At 37.2% G+C, this 13,104-nt stretch overlaps 1 protein-coding gene across 1 annotated transcript; it reads right to left on the reverse strand.

The window, feature by feature from the left end:
- Positions 1-2,231: 2,231 nt before the first annotated feature.
- On the reverse strand, positions 2,232-12,355 carry LOC120118968 (histone-lysine N-methyltransferase SUVR5-like). Its single transcript, XM_039138879.1, has 13 exons — positions 12,228-12,355; positions 10,295-10,850; positions 9,675-9,977; positions 9,470-9,580; positions 8,839-8,949; positions 5,575-8,445; positions 5,076-5,237; positions 4,134-4,250; positions 3,963-4,066; positions 3,740-3,877; positions 3,329-3,416; positions 2,860-2,974; positions 2,232-2,654 (listed from the first exon to the last, which is right to left on the reverse strand). The coding sequence occupies exons 2-12, from the start codon at positions 10,778-10,780 to the stop codon at positions 2,867-2,869; spliced, it is 4,599 nt and encodes a 1,532-aa protein (XP_038994810.1). The 5' UTR covers positions 10,781-10,850; positions 12,228-12,355; the 3' UTR covers positions 2,232-2,654; positions 2,860-2,866.
- Positions 12,356-13,104: the final 749 nt, after the last annotated feature.

The raw sequence follows: 13,104 nt of genomic DNA on the forward strand, positions 1-13,104 counted from the left end.
TAGATAAAAACAGAATTAAGAGAGAATTTGAGGTGGGTGAGTATGCTTACCTGAAAATATAACCTTATAGACAAACTTCACTAGCTCTGAGAAAACACTTGAAGTTAGCAGTCAAATTTTATGGACCCTTTTGAATTATAGAGAAAATCGGGAAGGTTGCTTACCGCCTCAAGTTGTATGATACATGCAAAATCCATCTGTGTTTCATGACAACCTATTGAAGAAGAAGATTGGGGACAACGTTTAAAAAAAACAATTTTAGCATTAAAAAATATTTAATTATGTCAAGTCATAACGTAGTACAAGAATAACGGTTGAGCGACAGAAAAATGAATCTATAAAGTTCAGTGAGTAAATTAGAAAAATTGAAAGTTTAGTGAGTGAAATAAGAGAAAGGGTAAAGTTTAGTGATGAACTATGTAATTTATCTTATTATTTAATATAAAAATAAATTAAAATATAAAATTAAAACAAATTGTGGTTGTTCACTGTTCATCGGTGTTGGATGCCACTATCGACGATCGTAGATCTTGAATCTGAATTCGATCTCCATTTTTTTTTGTAACATGCTCTGTATCCGATCAAAAGTGAGAAATCGAATCGTCAATCGTTGTAGATGGTAGTTTCAGTCCAAGATTTCATGGGGCACTTCATCTCGATCCCCTAAGTTTGAATTCGACCTCTATTTTGTCAAAATATGCTCTGGACATGAATAGGAGATCAAAAGTTAATAAACCAAAATGTTTTCATCGAGATTCACTAGTTTCGGGAAATTTTGCGGTGAAACAACCATCAGATTTGGATTCAACGTATCAAAACAAGTCTCTCGATATAATTTGGGATCAAACGATTAGCAGTTCTGAAAACCTACAATGGTCGACGGTGACGAGAAGGGGTAGTGGTCTTTAATGAGGTTTGGGATGAAGAAGATAAATGAGTTAGGGCTAGGGATATTATTTTAATATTTATTTTAAATTATTTTAATATTAAATATTAAATTTTTTTACATCATATAATAATAATAATAATAATTAATTTAAAGTGACTAAAATAGGAACAATTCAAAATTTCTATGAGTAAATTCAAAATTTTGAAAATAGAGTAAGTGAAATAAGAGAGAGAGTCAATTTCGTTGAAAAATGATGTAGTTTACCCTTTTCGTAAATATTTATATTTTGCCAAACCCCATACATAGTTCTGGTTCTTTTCCGTCTTAAAGTTATTTCTTTTGTGAGATGCCGCTGGATTTTCGATGCAAAATTGAGCATCGTTTTCATTGATGCTGGTGGCAATCTGATTTATTCGTATGAAATCTAAGATCTCCCCACTTTAACAGCTTGTTTTTTGATGCGATTTCGAAGCGACCACATGGTATTAAAATCAAACCATCATAGCTTGAGTATCAAAACAATGGATCGTGATAAGTTGATGCATATCCCAAGTATGAGGTTTCTTGTGAGTTGATATAAACAAAAGCTCTTACTATAGAGTTAATTACAGGGAGCATGAACAAAATATACAACTTATGCATATTTTAACAGCTAGTAGTAGAAATTGACTTGGGATTGAAGTTTTAAAATTTGAAAAGTCTAGGAACTAAAAATGATCAAATTATAAATTCAAGGGCTAAATCCGCTGTTTTGGATAATTTATGGACTAATGTGTAGCTTCAATACCCATCATATTGGCAAATTACATAGATATATATACTCAAACAACTTAAAAACATCATTTAAACCATTTTCTTAATTCAACTTCTCAAAGTAGGATTAGATAATCCATCATTTCCTTGACCCCCTTTAATTACCTCTCTGCTTTGCCGTAAATTCAGATCCTAACAAAAGCTTCAGAATGGACCCATCTGTCATTAGAGAAACATAATGATGAAGGGGACATCTTGATTCACAGTGAACATGGATCACGAGCTAAGAAAGAAGAGGAAAGTAGGGAGAATCAGTTTTATTTCCATTTGCATTCCTTGGTGAACATCAACTTTCAGGGTTGAATGTTTGAAATGAAATGAAAACCTCAGGCTAAGACTGACAGTTTTAACTATATACCTTGTTTCTCTGACAATAGAAGCTTAATGGCTGATGTTCCTGTTTCTGGTTAAATTTTGCTTAAGACCCACTTGAGGAGTCTGAAGTTTGGACATGTCAGTAATGATATCACTTGTGTGGGCATGTCATTTTCAACCAATGAGTATCAGGCAGTACACATTTACACCTACATTTGAAAATTTCTTTTACTTTCCCAACTGCATAGGTGCCCTTAATGAAGCCAAGGCGCGATAAGAATGCTCAAACTTTATACAATGGAAAGCAAACTACAGAGAATGTCACATAGAAGGATCGAGGCACTTCATGCATCACAAAAGTTGTCTAACATCCCTGGTCTAAGCTATCAAACCTAAGAACTCCAACGGGAACCAAAAGGCAGGAAATTTTCGACAGCAAGCCCCACCAGAAAGTGGACTACGCTACTAAAGAAAGAAGAATTGGGGGACAGGGAAGAGTTTAAAAAAGAGATGCGCCAAATACACTGCTTTCTTCCTTCCCGTTTGAAAGATCTACCATAGGTACAATCTGGCTTGGTCGAAAATTCCATGCAGCAGGTTGTATGATCTGTATGGACACTGCAGAACTCCATTTCCACTGATAAAGATTTAGCGGTTTACAGTTTCCCTTGTGTAAGAACCACCAGCTAAAAATGTAGAACTGTTAGCAACAACAGTGCCAGATTTAGTCCCATGATTGGTTTGACGGGAGGTAAAGCTCCTATGTTAAGAATTCAGTATCCTCATTAGTGAAGTTCAGAAGCAATATATCTTAGATGTCATAGAGAACCCACAGTGCTCACTGACGATTCAGTAAAGGCGCCCTCGGCATGTAGAAGCTCCACATTGACATGGATATCCTTGTCCAGACAGCAGTTCATATCGATAGTCAAAAGTCAGCTCTTCACCTATAGATATCTGTAAAATTGTGGTGAAAGAATGGCAGCGTTAACACATTTGTAACACTAAAACAATAAATATATTTTAAGAGTTTTTTCTTTGAAGAGTTATGGTAAAACCAATCCAAAGAAGTTCAAATTTTGATTAGTATTGAAAGAGAGAACCTATTACATCTTGATAGAAGATAAGAAGTCAAAGAGATGCCTATTTTAAACCTTTATTTACCCAACTAAGCTTTACTTTGACAAGTCACTCAATTAAACTTGGTCTTCTAAACCACACCAAAATCTACAAACCATTTTCAACATAGATCATCCTGGATTTTACAGATGCCACAGATTTGTACACTACATTTTTTAGAAACACTCTTACATCTTGACTAGCAAAGAGACCAATGTGAGCTTGATTACAATCCATGCTGTCCACAAGAACTTGATGATTCACAAGATTTGGTGAGCAACTGAGAAGAATTAAAAAGACAAAAAGACAAAGAAGTTATCAAGAGCGCATAAACAGAAATTCAGGACTTCAAAAGTAGAGGTATGGTACACATTATTCAAACAGCAAAGATGAACTGGTAATTCTGCCCAAAACAAAGTCATAAATGCTAAAGGGCCCATTATTCATGATCAGAAAAAGGTGCGCACATTCAGAATCTATGGATAATCAGTCACAAAATTGGCTGTTGCCAAGTTACAACTTGGAAATACAGATACCAGAATCAAGAATATGAGAACATTTCATTCAGTATGTGATAGCTGATGCATGCAAGAGTATCCTCACCTATGATTGATGAACCTGGAAACATTTCCATATTTGGATGCATCAATAACATATCCTGCTTGTCCTTCAATCCATCGGATCATAATATTGATGCGAGAATCAACATTAAACATGTAATTGCAAATGTCTCTATCATACCTGATATCAAATCAGACAGCCTAGTCAGAATATCAGCATAAAAGCAAGCATAAGGTGAGCAGATCTCTGAAAATCAAAGAGAAACCTGGTAAGCCTATTGTTTGCTTCTTGCTCGCTTAAGATCTCCCCAATGTACTCACAGACAAATGTGCCACTCAGAATTGGTTCACCAGCCCTGACTCCCCAGCCCTGAAGATCAACATGAAGCAATATCAATGGATACAACTCTAATACAACAAAAAGCTGAAATCATTACCTTATTCTCTGTTTTGAAGACTTCCAGTTTTACTCGTACTCCTTTTTGCAAAACTCTATTTGGGCATGCTCTACTACAGCTACACTTGTGGTTGCATTCATAGACAAGGTAGCCCTCCTGCAAAGTTTTTCACAAAAGGTTTAATCTCAAGAGATAAACCACAGAATCAAGAGGAGCAGGAAGGAGGATGACAACCAGGCCATATAGCAGTATCCGCTAGTGAAAAGGGGCTTGTAATTCTATAATGTTCTGAATGGTGAAGGTGAAGCTATGTAATTCTAAAAGGAAATTAAAAAAATCATACCGGATGCTTATGGGTATCATAGCAAATCAATAATGCACTCTTTGACAAGTTAACAACACATTCTCTTTACATATGATTTTGAGACAACATAAGTTTGGCTATAAATGAGACAATACAGATTGCGAGCTACTCCAGTTCAAGTCGATCAAAGCTTGGTCAACACTCGAATCGGACGGACTCAACTTCACTTGAGCTCGAACTCGAGTTCATAACGAGCCGAAACGGACTATTGATACCTTACTCAAAAAGCTCGTGAGCAACTAGAAAAAATGATATATTAAAATTTTCCTTTTTTTAAAAATTAAATTATTAATAATATTAGTATTTATATGTTTTTCTAAAAAAATACAATAAGGTTTTCAAGTACTTAAAGTTCAGGTTTAAACTCGAATTTGAGCCATAATCGGGTTAAGTCTAAGAATGTTTCGAGTTCAAATTTTTTCGAGTTCGAGTCGAGCTTGAAATTTTTTTATTTTTGATTTCGAGTTCGAGTCGAGCTTGACAATTTAAAGCTTTAAATTTTTCGAGTCAAGTCGAGCTCAACTTGGCTCTTTTACAGCCCTAACCATAAGCAAACAACAAGAAGACATGATGCTTTAGTGAAAATTAATATTGGTAAACAGAAATAATTTTAGTACCTCCAAGATAATTCGACCTCTGTCATCATAAGGAAATCTGCCACGCATGGGTTTCCTGTATATGTCTCTTGCATCTTCATAATCATTATCAAAGAGGTATACATGATCACATGTCTCAGGACAGCATGTTGAATTGGAACAAGTGCACCCAAGTTGCAAACCCTGAAAAGATATGTAAATAATTAGAAGGAAAATGATAAAAATACAACACAAGTATGAGATAAACCAATCCAAGCAATGTACAAATACATTCCATCATGTGCGAGGTGGCAAGTTGTATGAAACAAGGACGATGCAGTCCTTGTCTTTAAGAAATTACATTTCCTGGTATTATCAAGCAAAACCCCAGAAATCTCCTGGGAAGGGAATTATGAAAAATCTTGAGAATAACTGCTGGTTGTAAGGTCATTGTGACATGCAATTGTAATAGACTCCAGTGAGGTATAATTGTAAGCATAGTTATGAAGGAGCAATAGAGAAAAGCAAATACAAAGGTTACCTCAAAATCAAGATCAAGGGACTGATCAAGCAAAGATTTCGTAATGTATGTAAAGTTCTCCCAAGGCATGCAGGATTTAGCATTTTGACCTTTTGAACTATCCCCAGAGAAGTAAAGGGAATCCAAAAGACCTTCCTCCACTACACAAGCTACTGGAACTGATTCTTTTCCAAAGCTTAAATCATCACACAAGACACTGGCCTTGTGCATGGGCCATTGTTTAAAATGCTGTGAACCAATGATATAGTGACACTCATCCAATTCCAACTCTTTGTCTACATTATCCAGGGAATCAGCTGATAGGCGACCTCTAAAACAATTAGCTAGAGGAATTGATGGGGACAGAACCTCTGGGTCCTTGACAGACTTACATCCATTTGTGCATGTAAATTCCTCTTGGTGCCACTCGACGTGAATGTTATGCTCACTGCAAAGCTTAGCTGCCTTAAGGTACACACGTTCTGGTAACATGCCATACTTCTCCTCCAATGAGGCCTTCAGGCTCACTTTGCAACAAGAAGAGCGAGCAATAGAAAGAAAGTCTAACTTATTAGGTCGCGGCTTTGCTTTATGAATATTGGAGAATAATATTTCTACAAGGGCTGAGCATTGTGGTTCTGCTAATCTACCAAGATTTGATGCTTCCGTTACATGAGGCTCTGCACTAATGATGTCAGGGTCCATCAACTTTGACGCCTGGAGGCGTTTTTTCATAGTTGCAGTTGCCCTATTCCTGATCCTATATGACACAGCCCCCAGACCTTTCTTAAATCTAGGATGGCTTAGTCTCCCAGATTTTAGTTTATAAGCATAATAACGAACCCCTCTCTTTGGAAGACGAGAGCTAGCTAAACTTGGTCCCATGTGAGCAGCCTGGTGGTGACGGCCAAGATCAGGCAGCAAATCAAATTTCATGCCACAAAACCTGCAAATAAACTTTTGAAAACTGCCTACATTCTTTGAATTATTCTCCAAAGAAGCGGAATTAGCGAGCTCAAGTTTCAGCGGTGATTCCTCACCCACTGATAGAATATGCTGTTGAGCAGTCTTTGACCGTCTAAAATCAACAGGATGAGCTGACAGCACATGCGGCCATAATTCCTCAGTATTGCCAAAATGGCTGCCACAGGAAATGCATTGGAGAAGCGTGCACTGTTCAACAAATTGCACATGGTGTCTCTCCTGGACATGGGATTCTAAAACCTCCGTGTTAGTAAATGAATCCAGGCAGATTGCACAAGCATAACCTCTAAACAACCTTTGTGCTTCCTTTTTATGGTTCTCCATCCAGTGGGTTCCAAGCTGCTGGTCATCAAGAAATTCCACTGAGCACATTTTGCACTTAATAGTCTTGTCATCTTCAAAACTGTCATTGATGGCCAATGGCAAGGGAACAGGTTCTTCCACAAAAGAGGACGAAGGTGTACATTTTTTGTCAGTGAAGCCCCATAAACTTTGGAGTCTCTCCTTTTCACTGTAAACCAACTTCATTACAAATTCCCCAACACTAAAATCTTTTGAAGCTTCAGAAAGGGCCCACTGAAGTTGGACTTCCACAGGAACTGGGTTTCTTAGAGAAAAAATACTTCTGAAGAGCTTGTAGAAAAGTTCACATGCTTGATGTAAATGCAATTTCTGCTCAAGTGAATAGCAGTCTTTCAAAAGATTTACAAACACTTCTCTGGATACTATCCTACTCTTACCATTTCTTGCACGCTTGAGCCAGCTTGGAAGGTGTTTATCACAGTATAATGAATGCCTCTTAGGACTTTCATGACAAGGATCAAAACCACTTTGAGAGTATAAGCCTATGCAATGCAGCAATTCTGTGCTATCTTGATCTTTACCAGAATGTTCCGGCTTCTCGATTAAACTGTTTCTTCTCTGTGCAACATCAGGCTCAATTATTGACACTGGCTCCACTTGCAGAGGACTTTCACTGTCTCCCACCAAAACTATATCTCTGCAGGATGTGGTCTCCAAGTGTTTCCTTTTTTGTGTGTGCTTTGGAGAAAGGAAGATACTATTTGCATCATTTTTAGGTCTGTGTTTCTTGCAGAATGAGGAACCATATAATGACCGATGCTTGCATCTTGTGCCAAGCACAGTCATACCTTCACACATTGGTGTATCAACAAGGGGTGTCCCTTCCATTTTGCTAGAGGTACCAGTAAAGCGAGATGCTAAGTGCACACAACAATAAACATCCCCCTCATTTGCCCACCTCACACACTGCCTTCCTTTCGACTCTATGAATGCTATGCACTGTCGGTTTTTACTCAAAGCATCTACAGATTTCTTAGCAACTGAATCACTCACAGGTGTTAATTCCACTTCCTTTGGCTGACTGTGCAGAGTTGAGGCACTCCTGACCTCTTCACTTGCAGTTGTTGTTTCAACAACTTTGGTGTGAAAGAGCTCTGAATCCCTTTCTTCAACAACAATATTATCCCATCTGTCAGTCGAAGTGTTTGACGTGTTCATTGGTGTGGTTTCCCCTCTCTCATCTTCCTTTTTACAAAGTTCTGGTGTTGGCAGATTGACATCCACAGCATCTCGGTTACTAAAGAAATCAGAGTCAATTTCAACAGCCATGATTTGATCTGAATCATTCCTTAGCACCTGGGAAGCATGTGTCTCTGCACGACGGATTTCAAGCTTGGGCCTCTTCTTGCCAACTTGTATACTTGTGTGTGAAGGACCATCGCTGTTCCGTTGCTTGATATCTCCAGCACTAGATACAGGATGAGAAGTTGAGAAACATTTCATAACTTCATGCTTCCAGGTTTTCCACTCAGAACCAAGTGTGGGTTGCACTGTTGCATCCCCAAGAGACCTGACCTCATTCCATATTATAGCATCATACAATTCCTGAATCCAAAACAAAGAAAAATATTACTTTTGAGCATGCAGTATGCAGTTGTTGAACTGTCCCGGACGTAAAAGTATCAAATTGACTATACACTTGCAAGAACAGTCCCTGCCCAGCAAGAAAAGGAAGTTATGCAACTTATGCACATGGTCCCTTGTATGCCTTGATAGAACATTCAGGTTAGTAGTAAAACCTTTGCTTCCAAGGGAAGAAGGTTTCTTTCCCCCTTTTTCCCTTCTTTCTTTCCCCCTTTTTCCCTTCTTTTCAGTGAGGGGTGACAATGAATGTTAGGTAACAGAAATAACCGCTAATGATTCATAATTCCCAATCAACATATTATTTCAGTAAGCACTGATAGTAACATAAACAGGCAAACATAAAGTGAGACATACTTCCTTTAGCAATTCAATGGATTCAGCACTATGTGCATTCTGACATTTTTGTACCCACGAGTGAAAAGATTTTCGAAGCCAGTTAGCATTTATGTAGCGTGGCAACATCATCTGCAGAGAAGAGAAATATTATGACTTGCATTTTTAATGCAAGTAAAAGAAGGAAATGGTGGAGGAGATAGAGAGAGAGAGAGATTAGATGAAAGGTTATGGTGGAGATGCACAGTGATTTGGTAATGATAGCAGCAGTACCCAACTAACATCAACAACAAAGGATTTTTGACCATGTAGATCCCCTCTGGATATATTCTCATATATGACCAACTAAAAGTCTGAATATAAATTTATAAGGTTAAAAAATAGTTTCTGTTACGAGTTCTAAATAAATTTCTATGTTAATGCATTAAATATAATCAATTTCAGGTTAAGACTGAGGATATAGCAGGGAAGAGCTTGCGCTAATCTATATTCACAGATGTTCCTAATACCTTCCACTTTACTTTCATTTATTCACTGAGATTATATATATATTTCAAATCATCCATATCACATTCTATCACATGGTTGGTCCACCAACTACTGCTGATAATTTTTCAAACATCTTATGAAATATGTCAAGTGCAGGATTTACACTTTGAAGTTTCAAAAGCATCTTTCCAAGATCAGAATAACCGTTGCAGCGTGAAGCCTCCATAGCGAATTCCTTCCAGACAATCACATTACGTGCTGTCTCAATCAAAGCCTACACAAATAAGAATAGAATTCTGTTAAGAGAGCTGACGAATTGAGGAAATATATTAAATACATAAGGATTCTAAAGATGAAGAAAACAATACCTCACAATGGAACTGATCAATTATATTCAGCATGGAAACAGCTAGCTTTTGCTGTATGTATCGCCGTGCAACAGTCAAATCTCTAACCATTTTTAGTCCAACTTTATGAGTCCTATATGCAATAGGCTCAGGGAACTCATTAATGGATCGGACAAGTAACATGTCTGCCCAAGAATAATTCCTGGTGTGAGGAAAAAATATCACAAAATACTGTTTTCGATCATGAGTCGGTTTTGCCTTTAAAGTCGATAACGGCCAGTCAGCCCTTGCACATCTGATTCCAGCTTGCCATTTTCCTCTCCACTATACTCGGAGAAATAGAAGATTATTACATGAAAATAAATTTAGCATGTACCTTTATCTTCTAGAAAATCGGAATTAAATATTTTTGTGTGTGGGGGGGGGGGGGGCTATTTAACTGGAGACCAGAAACAATAATTATCAAAGGAGTTTAAGAGGTTAAATGGATAAAGCATTAAGCACACGAAAGAAAATAAGCGTAAGGCATACTGTGGGGTTACATCCTAGACAGTAGAAACAGTTGTTGTAATGCAAGTCAAAAGCACAATAGTTGAGATATGGTGTTTCAGGGAAATGAAAACTAAAAGTAGAAATGCTACCTTGACCCACAATGCAACAGACTCATCATGCTCTAACCACTTAGGTTCTGAAAGAGACAATTCTCCCTCCCTGTTGTTGCTTGGTGGCTCACTCTGGATGGGGACAACGGGTAAATGAGAGTTTTCAGAGGTCAAATAAGGCCCGGTGCAACAATTCTGTGCATTTGAATCATCATATTCATCATCATGTGATCCGCAAGATAATCTTTGGCCTTCTGCCTGACAATCATAATATGAAAATACACTATGGTGTCCCTCTGAAATTGGTAATCCATCCCTTTTGCCTTGACCTTCATCTTGTCTTCCTGCTTGATTCTCTTCATTAGTTATTAATAAGTCATCCATCCTACTATCTGCTACTTGAACTTGGTTCTTTTGTTCCAAGGAATTAGATTCACTTTCATATGTAAGAGGTGCTTCTGAAATCGGTTGAACACAATCAGAATCCGCAGCATACTGAATACCAGAACGGGGGAGCACTTCCATGATTCAAACTGGAATATCTGCAGAAGTATAATGTGCATATGAACATTGAATATCCCCCAAATTCACTTTCCTGTCCAAACAAAGCCAAGCAAAGCAAGAGTAAGATCCAGCAAAATAAAATTTGTCAAGTATATATTACTGAAATATATATATATATATATATATGTATGTATGTATGTATGTATGTATGTATGTATGTATGTATGTATGTATGTATGTATGTATGTATGTATGTATGTATGTATGTATGTATATTCATATGATACAGTCCATGTAGGATTGAAAGAAAGACCAAAGATACCAATTCCACTAGAACATGAACATGTAAAATACACATAAATGTATGCATGAACGTGCATTATGCAATTTAAACAAGAAACTAGTATCCTGCAGTAGGCTAGACACAGGGTTGATGTTTCATTTATGCAAACATCTAGATAGGGGCAGGGATGGACCGAAGGGGGCAGACGCCCCTTGAAAAAAATTAAATTCTCGTATATTTTAGATGCTTTCTTTATATTCTCCATTTTCGCCACTTAAAATTTTATAAATGTGCCCCTTCAAAGATTTTATAAGTTTGCCCCCTAACATAAAATCTTACCTCTCACTCCGAATAGGGTCCAATGACCAGCTTAATCCGGTCTCAATCACTGTCATTATTTACGTTAATACAAAATTCAGAGTCAAATTTTACTTAATCCATGCAAAATTTTAATCACAATTCAAGAACAAACTTGCACTCTCCATCATCATCAATCATGCGAAATTGAAATCGCAGCTCTCAAAGGAAAAATACACCATGGCCAGCTAGACCCAGATCTTAAAATGCATAACAAAAACGAAGAGAAAAAAAAACAAAACCAACAAGACCCAGAGACATAAATGCCACAAAACCCTAACATAATCAGTAAATTTCATCATTCATTTATTTGGTTGTCCATAATAATAAAAAATAATAGCCCCTAAAGAAAGGGCAGGTGGGAACTTCTTTTCTTTTTCATTAGATTCATATTATATAAGAACGCCCGAAGGCCTAGACATATCATCAAAATGGAGACAACATGGTCGGTGTGCCCAAATTCCAGATGATACAATTAAATACATACATAGAAATATACATATGAGCCCAACCCAGATCATGAAACATGTATTCTAAGAACATAAGAACAAATAATATCCTGAATAATGGGCTAAAATTACAAGGAAAGGGAAGGGTTCATTACTTGTAAGATAATGGGTATTGTTTTTCAAGGGAAGGGGGGAGGTTAGGTAAGTAAAGAAAATTAACATTTAGGGCATAGAAGCAGGAAACAAAGAGCAGCTACTAGATCACAGAAGATGAGAGAAATTGACGGTAAAATGTGACACACATAAACCCAACTTAATTCACAGAGAAGATAAAAGAAATAAAGGGGGTTGGTACTGGCCATGGCTAATGTGTGTTTACCTTGTGTATGTAAAAGGATGTTAATGGACGATCACCCGATATTCATTTTTTCCCATGGTTGTTGGTTTATTGGTCAGGCGGGTGGGATTGAAGAAAAGGGTTTCGTTCTTTTGGGGGGATCGGGACTCATTGGGGTTGTTTTGAGGGGAGGGGTGGTTATATATGATTATAATATTATATAGATAGATGTGGTTTGTGTTGGGCATTGTCCCCGTGGCCAAATTTGAAAACAACAAAGCAAAGGAATCCAAAAGACAAAAACAAAGTGTCCTCAACTCAAAGGACTTGTTAGCAAATAATGAGACCCTTACCTAAACTGAAACAGATTTGGTGGCGTATTGGGCTGCTGATTCTGTAATTTGGTAATTCAATGAGGGTCAAATTGTAAAGCACAAGACTAAGAAAGAAATTGGTTTAGTGGTATGAAGATTGTGGGTATTGGGCTTGAAGGGAAGGAGTAGATTGCGATAAATAGGTAAAAATGGGGGAATTGAGATAGAGAAAGATTTTCAGATTTGGGTTTCTAATCTGCAATTGAGGTGCGTGCCTCATACTATGTAAAACAGAGGGCACATCTCATCGTTCATGGTTCTACCCACAGTTTTCCAAAGGGTAAAAGTATTGTGCAAGTCCTTATCTATACCACCAAATGCATTTTGGTCGTCAACTTTTAAAAATCGAATTCTTGAAGAAAATGAGAGCAAACTGGTAAAATTGATAATCTTATTAATGAAATTTAGGATTAATACCAAAACAAGTGCCTAAACTATACTCTTTTTCTTGAATATGTATCTAAACTATTTTTTGACTCATTGTGGTGTCCAACGTTTTCTCTATTACCATTTTAAGTGCCCATACATTAACCTCGTTAAGTAAC

Source organism: Hibiscus syriacus, unplaced genomic scaffold, assembly GCF_006381635.1.
Source record: "Hibiscus syriacus cultivar Baekdansim isolate YM2019G1 unplaced genomic scaffold, ASM638163v2 tig00110330_pilon, whole genome shotgun sequence".
In the NCBI taxonomy this organism is placed as follows: domain Eukaryota; kingdom Viridiplantae; phylum Streptophyta; class Magnoliopsida; order Malvales; family Malvaceae; genus Hibiscus; species Hibiscus syriacus.